This window comes from Oxyura jamaicensis, chromosome 12 (genome assembly GCF_011077185.1).
Source record: "Oxyura jamaicensis isolate SHBP4307 breed ruddy duck chromosome 12, BPBGC_Ojam_1.0, whole genome shotgun sequence".
NCBI classification, from domain to species: Eukaryota; Metazoa; Chordata; class Aves; order Anseriformes; family Anatidae; genus Oxyura; species Oxyura jamaicensis.
In genome coordinates this window covers 14,639,377-14,652,083 of record NC_048904.1, presented here as the reverse complement: position 1 = coordinate 14,652,083, position 12,707 = coordinate 14,639,377, and the positions used below count along the sequence as shown (strand labels likewise).

General features: G+C 45.0%; 1 protein-coding gene across 2 annotated transcripts in view; it reads right to left on the bottom strand.

Annotated features, from left to right (window-relative positions):
- SYNPR (synaptoporin) overlaps window positions 1–12,707 on the bottom strand; it is a 37,008-nt gene that overhangs the window by 10,676 nt on the left and 13,625 nt on the right. For both annotated transcript variants that reach the window (XM_035337342.1, XM_035337343.1), the window contains exon 2: window positions 12,512–12,636. In XM_035337342.1, the coding sequence (XP_035193233.1) occupies window positions 12,512–12,636 (125 nt within the window). The remainder of the gene's footprint in view (window positions 1–12,511; window positions 12,637–12,707) is intronic.

The following is a 12,707-nucleotide window of genomic DNA, read 5'->3' as shown; positions in this document are numbered from 1 at the left end:
GCAGCAGAAATACACAACTCGAGTCAAAGAAACAGCCTGCATGCCTTGGTTTTAGCAATCAAAGCTTGTGCTCACACACCGTTTGCAATCAGCCACCAAGCTAATAGATTTGTGGGTGTCTGACAGCTCCTGCCAGAGCCTTCTTTGCTCTAATGATTTTAATTTCTGATTCAAAAAGAGAAATGGGATCCCTTGGGTGTATGTGAGCGTGTGCTTTGGCTGGTACCACCATGTGTCCCAGATTAGCATCAGTGGGGACATGGGGCCTGATGAGGGATCATGCAGTTCTGCTCTTGGAGAGCAGAAGGGACAAAGCCAGCAGAAAGTCAACATCAGCAATTAAAGAAGTTATGATCTGGTGCTGAGAAAGGATGAGGCCTTTTGGGAGACATTTCTCTGCTCAAGGGCAATTAATGTGCACAGCAGCGAGCCACCGGCAGCAGCAGCCGTGAATGTATGACTAAATGAAAAGTTCAGTCCCTAGGGGAAAACAAAGAACCCACAGCAGAAATCACAGAGGATGGATTAATGGACATGGGAGGATTGCATGACTTTTGTTTCCTGGTCCGAACGAAATGTATCCAAACATGTAGGCAGAACCTTTTCATCAGTGGCTGATGCGTAACGCCAGTTATCTGCCTTGGGCACTTTCCTCCCTGAGTTCCTGTTGCTGTAGTAGCGTGGGGTGGAAGCATAAAACGTGTGCCTAGATCACGGAAACAAGCAGCAGCTGCCTCATATTCCCTGTGAACGCAGCCAAGTCTGATGAGAGCTGCACACATGAGACTGATGCCTCTGAACACATCCAACAGCTTCCTGACATGATTGCAAAGCTTTGTGGCATCAGTGCATGTGTGTTTTTTATTAGGTCTTATTGCCCTTTCCTAAAGGTGGAGAAGAAAAGGAAGGTTTCCTAGTGCCTGCCATGCAGCCTGGAGAGAAAGTGGCTTCATTTTAACCTTTGCCAGGACTACAGAAAGTTTTGAAGTGCATGATGTGAATGGTCAGAAAGGAAAGCTTTCTCTGCTTGGATGCTGTATGGGCATAGAACAAGAGTGGGAGATAAAAACGTGTTTCAAAACCCCTTGACATCAGTGGAAGCCTGTGCAGTGTCTGGATCAGCACAAAACCCCAGCCCCGATCTCCCAGAGGAATGCAACACCACACACAGAGGCTGTGCCCATGGACCTCCTCTGGTCTCATCCTTCCTCCAGGGCTTGGCGCCAGGTCCAAGCACTCTGTCCCCTTCCACCCAGAATCCTGGGGTGGGAAGGACACCCACAGTGGTGTGTGGGGCCCAGGGCCCCTTCAATAATTAACTGTATTTGCCCTGCCATGCTCAGGTATCCCTGCTGTGCTTTCAGGGCCTTGCTGTGGGTGCTGAGGCAGGCAGGCGCAGGCCATCCCCTCATGGAAGGCCAGGCCCTGCCATGCAGATGGAGCCGCACGGTGCTGTGTTACTGCCTCATGCTGCAAACAGCCTTCAGAGAACTGCTCTGGCCCTCAAGTTACTGTCACATACACCATGGAACCAGGATGAGCTACATTAAATACAATCCTACTGCTCTGGGGAACAAAAAAACAAGCCCTATTTTCTGGGCTGCATCTTAGTTATGAATCACGATGTTACCATCTTACTCTTATCTTCCCAGCAGTGCTTTTCTGGCCAAGCATCTGTCAGTGATACCAGATACCCTGTGATCACAGCAGAACTTCTTCCATCAAGTTATATTTATTCACTAGCTTTTCTTTTTAGATTTCTCCAGCCTCTAAGAGGATGTGCAGTAATTGGTGTCTCTTGGGGACACCACACCTCTGCCCAAACAACTGAGATCCCAGCTGTGCAAATGGCCCCAAAATAGTCCATGACACAGATCTGGGAAGAGGAGGCTGTGGCAGGGAAGGGAGGTGGCTGAGGCACTGGGGTGGTGATGGAGGATGTTGGCTTTTCAAGATGCATTTGGAAAGTTCCTTTAAGACAGAGGAGGGTCAGTAATAAAGAGTCTGGTTTTACTAATCAAGTCTTCTTTGATCTGGAAGCTCGAATTTTTTCCACCAGTGCTGCTGAGTCAGCCTTTCTGGGGGCAGAATTGCTCAGTGATGACTCAAAAAATTAATTGCCTCTACCTCTGCCTCCCACTTTCAATGTAATTCTACCTGTTATGCCTCCTATTTCCTTTGACTTATTCTTCTTTCATCTTCTCTCATCTCTCATTCTTTCCACCCCACCTTTTCTTCCGAGTCATCCTTGGCCAGTGTCTTCCTTCTGCTGCTTTTCCATCTCCAGCACCGCCCCTGCATTTCATCTTCACCTCTCCATTTCCTAGAGGAAATCAGGAGCCCTGAGAGCAACTCTTTGCAATCACATCCTTTGCACTTCGTTAACATCTGAGCAATGCTGCTGAGATGCATTAGCAGAAGTGATTTTCACTGACTGATAATACAAATAAGAAACACTTCAGTGTTTACCTAATTAGGGGAAAAAAAAGTCATGGAAACCTTTCCTCCTGAGTTCCTCAAAACCTGATCTGGACAGTGCTTTTTGCCTTGTGCTGTGCTAGGTGTTATTAATTGAGAAATAAAGACAGTGACTCAGGAACATGACCTTACAGCCCGCGCTCAGCCGAGCAGCACTAGGGGCTGCCTCACCACTCATCGCTACTAATATCAACCCTTTCACCCACTGGGGCTGTTTGTTAACAGCAGCCACCATTGTCAGGCTTTCTGGGTCTGTTTTCCCTCCAATTCACATGAATCTGAAGCAAAGTCCACCAAAGGCAGTCGAGTCGCACAGATGAAGTCACGGTAATTAAGGGCTTGTGAGATTTCTACCACTTGGCAAACTTTCCGCTGCCGTGGGAAATATGATGACAAGACAGCTGTATTGTCTGGCTTGACAAGATCAGAAGAGGGTAGGAATGTTTTACAGTGGAAAAAAAGGATTTTTACATTGTTCCCTGACAGCAAAGAGCGGTTAGGTTTTCAGACACTAATTACTCATACTCTGAAAACAATGCATGAAGCCAGGCACACCGAACAAAGCTACAGCTGCTACATGTGCGTGGGGAACAGAAGTTGTGCTCCCTTCATGTAAATGTGAAGTTGCCTTTCCTTGCTGAACTTCCTTGGTACAATATTCAAGACAATTTGCTTTTAATTATGGCCCCTCTCTTTCTCCAGCAGCCTAGGCCACCTGATGATCCCGGAGCACAAAAGCAGACAGAGCCAACTGATCCAAAAGCCCAGCTCGTACCACATCCCATTCTACCAGCGTACAGGACAAGAGCCCAAGCAGGAGCGTGCACAGGGCAATCTGATCTCCTCTGTTTCAGGAAATCTCCTCCTTCAGCAATGCACTCAGGGCCAAACCTTGAAACCAACAGAACAGGCAATTAACAGCAAGTGCGTGCTCAAGTATTATTGATGAACAGGCACAGATTTCCTCTCCCGGGCTCTGATCAGTGACTGGATTAATAAATAACAGATAAAGTTCTGCCTCTGAAAATTCTCAATGGGGGTTAGTGTTTCTCCATTTCTTTACTAGGATGTGGTGAAAAAAACATGAAAAATCTGTTTTGGCAGATTGTCCTATTTTCTGAAAATAGCATCTTGTAATCCACCCCCCCCACACGCGTCTATGACATGCTTGAACAAAATCTGCAACACCCACACACACACTTGCAAAAGCTCAAAGATCCATTATCCTTGCATCGGCTTTCTTTCCCCCTCGCTTATTTCTGGTAGTCACACTGTCAATTGTATTTACAGTCTGCAAAGCAATCAGAGAAATACACCACTGGAAATTAGTTACTGCAGGTAGTGCCGGCAGAGGAATTTGTTGCAAAATGTTTATCTTGGCTGGTAATCTCTAAAACAAGGGATAAGTGATATTTCAAAATACGATAGTGCAAGGCTGAAATATACAGGACAAAGCTGTTCTGGCAAGACAAGAACGTGATGGGAATTTTTGCTTTTCTCTCTCTGGCAAACAAAGTAAAGGCATTTTTTCTAGTCACCCCTAGAAACACCGCGGGTCCCTCATTTTGGAGGACTGTGCTGATGTGCTTTGTCACCAGCATCTCCAGCCAGCCTGTCTCTGGACATATTCACCTTCTCAAAGTACCAGATGTGGATTTTCCGTAGGTTTACTGGAAGAACACTAATAAATGGGACCCTCTCCTCTCACAGCAGAGCCCATCATTCCCTGGAGATGCTCCCTGCATGAAGAAAAACACTTTAAAAGTGACCTTTAATACTCAGGTGAAAGCAGAAGTCTGCCTGAGAAGGAAATGCCTTCTCTTTAATGAAATCAAGGTCCACTGACTCTTCCAGAGCCACAACAGTGGAGACACAGCAAGCCCTCCAGGAAGAAGCAGTACACATATAACTCCTGCAAAAAATGCAAAGAACATTTCCCCTGGCATTGGACATCCCTACATTTTTGGTGCTAAATCTTGGTTATCCAAAAGGCTGCCTGCACAGCAAGGAACAGACTTCCTTCCAGCTTTCAGGAGGGTGGCTGGATCTGAGCTCCACACCTTCGTCCTCCTCTTCCTCCCCCAGATCTGCTCTCTGAGGACATACTGCTATAGGAGGGGAACCCTGCAGCAGCAAAGCCATGCCGTGAGCTCTCATACAAACCACAAACACTTGCAGAGGGAGCCACTGCTAAGCAGTTGTCCTACATCTCTTTTTTATTTTTTATTTTTATTTTTTCTAATTATAACCATTATTCAGTAATTCCCCTGGGATCTGAGTCTTTGCATCCAGGCCTCCCTGAGCTGTTGAAGTCTCTCTCTCTGAGGCAGCCAGCCCATTAATACCACATTTGATCTGTGTCAAGTCGTTAATACTAAAAAGTTCTCTCCAGCCTTTCAAAGTCAAATACCTGATACGTTAATAGACCCCTGGGCAGCCAGGGGGATGTGAGGGGCTCAGCTCAGCAGCAGGTACCACCGAGGTGATTGTTCCCTGTCCCTTTTGCACCTGTGATGTTTTGGCAAAAGCTGAGTTTTCCACCCCTTCGCTAAGGATGACAAGACTGTTCCTTTCCCTAGCCTGCACTGACAATTTTTTTTTTCCCCTAAAAGAATTAGCTTTTTTTTTTTTGAGCTTTCAGTCCCCTACATTTCCCACTGCCCATCTGCCACAACATATCCCAGCACTGCTCAAACACACCACAGCCATTCAAAAACTGAGAGGTGCTTACCCATATATATATATATTTTTAGGTGTCCCATTAATTTTCCATACCTCGGTCTATTACTGCCCCAAAAGCAGCCTCCCCCTCTTCAGTCTCCCCGGAGTCCAGAGGTGCCTTCAAACCATCCTCTGTGCCCTCCTCCACTTCCAGAGCAGCCGCAGTGCTGCTTGGCAGCCCTGCTGCTTTTCTTTAAGGAAGCAGAGATGGACTTCAGGACACTATTTTCTGCCACATCTATCACTACAAAGTCAGTTCATTTTTCTCTTGAAATAGGAAAAAAAAATCTCCATCTGACTCAGCAACCCAAGCTTGGTCTTTTCTTTGCTTTCTAGAGAAAGCAAGCAAGCAGTTTGCTGATCAAAGAGGGTTTGAAAGTATTTCACATTGAATTTCTGCTCTCTCAATTTCTCCCAAAAAACCCCGATCTCTTTAGGATTATTCTGCATCTTCAGTAGTTTCACACTTCCATATTCACTTCATCTTGAAGACAATTATTCCTAACTTCTGTCCCAGACATTTGAACATCCTAAAGGCCTACCAGCCTATGTTCTCTTCTTGTTTATGTCAAGTCAAAATACTGGAAAATATTTCCCCCTCCATGTTTTCATTTTCTTAAATTGCCAGGTTCCCAGTCCCCCCTCGCAGTGCAAACATGTGGCCAGTGCTATATTGTTAGGCCACTTTTTCATAGGACAAACTGTCAGCCACAGCTCCTGTCTCATCACCACACAGTGTGTGCACACAGAGGTGGCAATTCCCCCAGCACCAGCAGCACAGAGCAGGCACACCACAAAGCCTGCCCAGAGCCATGTGGCATGCACGTCCTCCGCTCCAGCCTCCTCCATCCCTCACCTCCTATCTCTTCTCTTTAACACAGCAAGACAGAGAGCATCCAAGGTGCCCAGGTCTCCGGGAAGGGAAGAAACAAAACCATTTGGAGGATGGAGTCTAAAGGCTTTAGAATATGGACATCCTCATTAAGACAGAGACCTGGCCCTGGTGGTGTCCACAGCTTGGGAGTCCTCTCATGGGGCCTGCTACCAGTGGTTGTGTCCACAAAGTTCTTGGAAAGCAGCAACAGCCTCACCATGTGCTCCCGCAGGAAGATGTCCCAGCCGCATGCCGCTTGTAGCAGTGAGCCTCCCCAGCCTGCACCCGTAACAGCAATCCAAGCCCTAGTACTACATCGTAACACCAAAAAGGAAATAAAACGGCTCATTATAGAACATGCTGCTGCAAGCACTCTCAAAGCTGAGTGGGTGATCCCAACCCCAATTCCAAGCCCACATCCAGACCCAGATTTATCTCCCGAGAGACTTTCACAGCTCTCCTCGGAAAGGCACACTTTCCCTTTCTGCGCAAGCAGAGCACAGCAGTCAAAGACATCCTCCACCAGTCTTGGCAAACCCAAATACTTTCTCAGATCAGGCTTTGTGGTACAGGCTGGTGGGATTTCCCCTCACTAAGCTATTTTCTTGGGGGGAACTGCTTCCTAGCCACCAGGCTTGGCTACTGTCTTTGAAGGGAGGTAACCCTAAAGGAGGACTATCCTTTAGAAATGTCAATGACTCCATGGAACAATGCAAATTAGGAAGCCTGGAAACGTCACAGGCACAAGTTAGCATTGCTGCACCCACAGCTGCCCACCTGTACCCAGTCCCACAGCAAGGACCTGGGGGATCCCACAGCCCGACCGGCCCCCACGCGCTGCCCTCTCCCCCAGCCAGCCATGGGAGGCAGCTCACAAAGCAGCAAGCCTGTCAGAGCCAAACAAGAGCTTCCATTTGGAGAAAAACCTATGAAGATCTCAACTTCTAAGGTTGTATTGTAAGGAATAGCAAGCATAAGGCAAATTCCTAAAAACCAACAGCTGAATCTAATGAGACCATTCATGGGCAGAGGGTGCACCAGGCCCCTGGGCAGTGCATCCACGTGGAGCAAGGTGGGAGCTCTGAGCCCCCCTTCCTGCACCCCACCAACATGCTCCACAGCTGCTCTCACCAGTTCACGGCATTTACACCACCTCCATCTCACCTTGCCTCCCACAATCTAATGGCTACAAACTCTGCATAAAGTCAACCCAAATTCATGGGTATCACTGGGTGTTCAGCCAGAATCACCCAAAACCATAAATCCTTTACCCTGCGAGAAGCAGGGTTCACATACAATTTAATCTTAAGTCTATAAACCCTGAAAGCAGCAATTTCAGCTTCAGGACCAGCAGACATAAATACAAGAGCAATTACAGAAGGTGCAGCAACATTCATTCCTTTGCATTGTATTTTCACATTAACTTTGTATTTTAACTATAATTTTTCCAAGTATATTGTCCTAAGGCATTCCAAGCAATCAAATTCAGTCCTCTGTGGAGTTTTACGGCATGACTCCAATAAAACTCCCAGTCAAGATGTTTTTATTCAAAGTAGAAGCCAGTACATCCTCTCAGGGACCCTACAGTTCTGGGGAAACCTTCAGGGCTGCTGCACAGCAAATGCAGATTTGGGAGCAGAGGAAGGATTTGTCTGATCACTGCCACCTGGGGTATGGGATCAAACCCCAAGCAAAGCCGAAGGGTTTCTGCTTTGGTTGCTTCTGTATTGGCAGCATGAAAATAGGCAAAAAAAAATATGCAAGGGAAGTGGTAAAAAGCCTGACTTTTAGAAAAAGCCTTTGTGGCATGCACAGATAAAACACCATCACCATACAATGCTGCAGAGACTATTCATGAATATATATTAAAAATTCAAATAGGGAAAAAAGCTGCGTATGTTAAGAAATTCAAGGGTGACTTCCACTTTAAGATCAATTTACAGTTAAAGCATTAAAGAATTTTTCTTACACCAAAGCAACGTTAAGCATAAAATACAGCATCTACGAAGCAAAATAAGCTAGCCAGTGGATCAATACCATCCACATTCATCGAGAATCCAATTGCTTTGAGTGGCAAAAGCAAAGCTTCTACAACTCAACGAAGATTTAAGGAGCAACATTCTCCCTGTTCTGCAGCAGACACCCCCTCCAGAAAGTCGGTGACATTTTGGTAATTTCAGCAATGGTCACTTCTACAGTGTCCATCAACATGCATGGAGAACAACAGAGTTTTAAAACAATACTAAAATAAGCTGACAAAGACTGCTGAGAGGAGAGACTTCCATAGTCGCCTGAAGTCAGCGTTGCAGATGACTACTAATGTTTAAAGACCTATTTATCAGCAGCTCCTTGTCTCCCAGCAATGACAGACATTTCTAATCTTTTGGTGAAAAGGTTTTCCACTGAAATCTGAAGCAAGACTTACTACAAGTGGGTTAAAAAAAATGAACACTGGTACATTCTGGCACAGAAATGTGCTAATATTGACAGAGGCTTTTTCCAAAGAAAGATAGCTGTAAAGCACCGAATTCGCTGCTTTCCCCTTAATTATCATTTGTAGCTTCTAAGTAGGCAATTTAGGCCTGACTGTCATATTTCAAAGGAAAAACTAGCCTACCCATCGCATGCAGATGAGGTGTACACTTTAAAGGGTACTCAGTGGAAACATCTTTATTCAAATGAGATGCTTAAAGAGTGAAAAGCTCTCGTAAAATACAATTTCCTTTTCCTTCAGACACAGGGACTACTTCAAGAGACAGTTTTACTAGCACACTGGAAATATAATGTGAGATTTAAAATAAAAAGGGAAAACAGCATTTGTTTTGCTCACTGCTGTAGTGCAAAGGCATGCACGGACATCTCCCCTCATCAGGCTTTCCCGTTAGCACTAGAAGGCAACCCTGCTCTACCCCACTGACGTATAAGCCTTTATTTTATTTTAAGTCAGAAAGATAGAGCAACTACAGAGAAATGTGGTGGTGAGCCACAGTTTTCTAGACCCTCCACCCCCAGCTGGACACAGACCTGGCCAGCCCAGTCCAGCCACTCCTGGAGCTCATCCCCACCATTGTGCTGCAGCCAGGGTCTGAGCAAGGCTCTGGGTCAAGACAGGGATCTGCAGAAGCAAGCTATCCACAAGACAGCAGATATGATACTAGCAGATAACCTCTCTGCCTGACAGCACGGCATCCTGAGAGCACTGCTCCTTGGCAAAGTTTCATTTAAATCAGCTGCTGAAGCCCAAACACTTCAGTGCAACTCTGCCAGTTACAAGAAAAATGTTAGGCTGTGACATGAACAATAAAGTAGCAAAAATTCTTCAGTACAAACTCAGTAAATAAAGCCTGTCAACCAAGCTGGCAATCAAGAAAAAAGTGTTTCTTAGAGGACTGGTTAAAAAAAAAAAACAACCTTAAAAGATGAATACCAGCAAGAAATATACGTGCACAGCAGGTGTACTACTCAACCACTTGCTGTCAAAGCAAAACCAATTAATAGCCAAGTGTGCAGCAAAATTGTGGCTGAGATCAGAAGAAAAACACAAATAAGTTTATAGGATCTTCACCAGGACCCTTCCCCAAAGAAAAACTATTGCTTCAGGGCACTTGGATGAGTGACAAGTCCAATCTGAAATGGTGGCGGACTGCTCAACTGTAACAAATAATTCCAAGATGTTTTTTTTCCTTAAAAATCTGTACTGGGGTGAGGGTTAAGTTGATGAACATCCAGGTATGTGCCAGATTTGCAATGTACGCTGTACCAAGCACAAATCCTAATGCTGAGAAAAACATATTAGTGTTGGACCAGAGATGTTCCAGACCCCAAAATAAGAACTTGTAAAACTTTAATTGCACATACAGGTATCCAGTAGAAAGGCTGGCTTGTGTTTTAAAGCATGAAGAAGAAAGTAATCTTTTGTAATAAAAGCAGAAGCCAGCAGAATAAACAAGGTAAAAACCTAGGGTGATCATTAGAAAAAGCCTTATGCAGATCAGCTTGTACATGAAAAAGCCTGGCAGAATTGTGGAAAAGCTCGGCAGAGCTCCAGGAAACACTGCTGGTGGGGTGGTAGGGATGGACTACAGGTTTCTTTGCACATTACAGCATGACTACAGGGTCACAGACGTAGGCAGCAAGAAGCTTACATGAATTGGTGTACCACTTTGCCACAACTCTTCTCCAGAGGCTAACGTGCTTATTTGCGTTTCTCCATTTCCTTTTCAAAGAGCAAACAAATCCAGGCCCAGAGTTAAACTGGAAATCACTTTGTACTGGATTTAGTTTACTTGCTTGAAACTCTCAACACTTGTCAACTAGCCATGGTCTAGCTGTGCACCTTCTAGGAGAAGAAAATGAATATACTCACACTTACAGCAATGAGAACAAAAGCAGGTGATAGTACAGCTACACACTTTTCTACATGCTAAGTCCTGTTGGAAGGTGCAGCTTTAAAAGCAGCACTCAGGTATTTGACTGCTTCAGTGCAGTCACTGACAGCTGTGACAGTGCTGTGGTGTCAGATGCTCGGCAGCATCCCTTCTTCCACCCACACCTGCTCCAGTTGTCAGCCAATAATCAGAAAACTGAAGGCACTGGAAAGGAAAATGCCATGTGAATATGGACTTACTCAGACCCAGATGCAAGACAATTGGTGGGAAATTCATCCTACCTACACAAAGCCTACGTGCCCATGCAGGCAGATAAGCTTCAGGATCACAGACCTGATGAGGGAGCCTGAGCCCAAAGCATCTCTGATTTTTTCCAAGGGTATCAACTGCTCTGACAGGAGACATTGCCTTTCCCAGCCAAGGCCACTCCTGTTTTTAGAGCTTCCCCTCTCCATGTAGGGGAAGGAGCACTAGAAAAAAAGTGGAAAGATCAAATTCATAAAAAAAAAAGAAACATTTAGATAAAACAATAAAATGAAACCAAGTTTCACAGGCAGCACTGGGTCAGATTTTCCATGCACACATCTGCTACCCCACGTGCTTTTTGCATGTTCCTCATGTTTGCACGCAAACTGGGCAGACTGCAGGTATATTCATACCACATGAATATATCCAGGTGCTGGCTCCTCCTCACATCCCACACTGCTCAGAGAGCACCAGCCACAGCTGGCAGCCACACCAACAGCTTGAGGGCCATCTACAGCCTCAGTCCCAGCTGGATCCCTCCTGCAAATAAACCTGATTTTGTGTCATATGCTGCAACTACTCAGCAATGTCTCTAGCTTCCTAATAAGCAAGACTGGGAAATTGCAGATCTGGCCACTTCCTTCCAAAAGCAATGATCAATGTGCCTGATAAAACACCGGGAGATATTTGCTGACTAGTTTTCTCAGTTTTATTAACTTTTTGTATAAAGTACTATTTAATAATCTTGCAAATTAAAACCACTTTACTGTAGGGTGTATTCTGTAATGAACGCTGAAAAAATGACCTATTTGGAAGTGAATCACATTACAAATTCACGTAACTCAATTTTCAGGATCCATCTCATGCATACTACGCAGAAATGAAAGAAAACACAGACAAGCTGAAGACAAAAAGTAAATATCTGTAATACCAGGAAATAGGACTTCTGGGGTAATAAATGTGTGTCAAGTGACAACAACAGTTCAAGGAATCAAATCCAGTTTCTGCTGTTTGGAAACTACTACATTTTAGAACATGTTAAAGTAATAGATGCTATTACATCTGGTTTGTACATACTCATAAGCAAAACAGCATGTGATTTCCCAAGGAACCAAAATAATTTCAGTCCTAATATACTGGGCCTGAGACTGGATTATGTATTTTTTTTTCTTAATCATCTCAATTCCTTAAAGAAATCACTTATGCAGAAGTGAAAGGTTTCTAGAGTGGTCCTAACATCTTTAAAACCAGAAGACTGTGGGTGTTCTTTCAAAGCAGGATCCTAAAACATAGGAGCATTTAATGCAAATTTTTAACCTCATTATAGTTTTCAGATGTACTTGAACAACAAAACCTCCTCCTCAGTCACTAGTGGTCCAACTTTAAAGCATTAAGGCACCAAGAGATGCCAACAGGCAATCAGTGTAATTTTCAAAAGAATTTCAAAACTGTCATTAAAACTTCCTTCATTTGCAGCTTAGTTAATGGCTACACCACAGTTAATGACTACTTTATCCCCTTTTTTCTTTTTTAGGTCAGCATGCCTTTTTTCTTCTTCCCTTGCCTGCCATGCCCCCCCGTGCTGTCCTGGCCTTTATGAGGCTCTCCATGCCCACAGCTGCTCTTCTTTACGGAGTTCCTATTCCCCAGTGGTTCCTACAGCCCCATCCACACCAGGTCCAGCCAAATTAATTCCTCCTGCCCACCCAGAGTCTAAACAGTGTTGTGAGCAAAATTCAGGAGCCCCAAACTGGCGCTTCACCAGGAGCAACCTGCAAATGAACCATCCCGACCCAAAGCGTACCTGAACGGGTAGGCGAAGGCTATGTCAATGTTGAGGTCACTCTCTGACTTGTTTGCACAGTCCACACTGAGGCGCAGTCCTCCAGAGTACCCACCGCATGTTGCAAATGCAAAGATTGCAAAAAGCTGTCAAAAAAGAAACAAGATTCTTATTTTATTTCATTTCAGCGACCACCGCAAACAGATCTGTGCAGCAG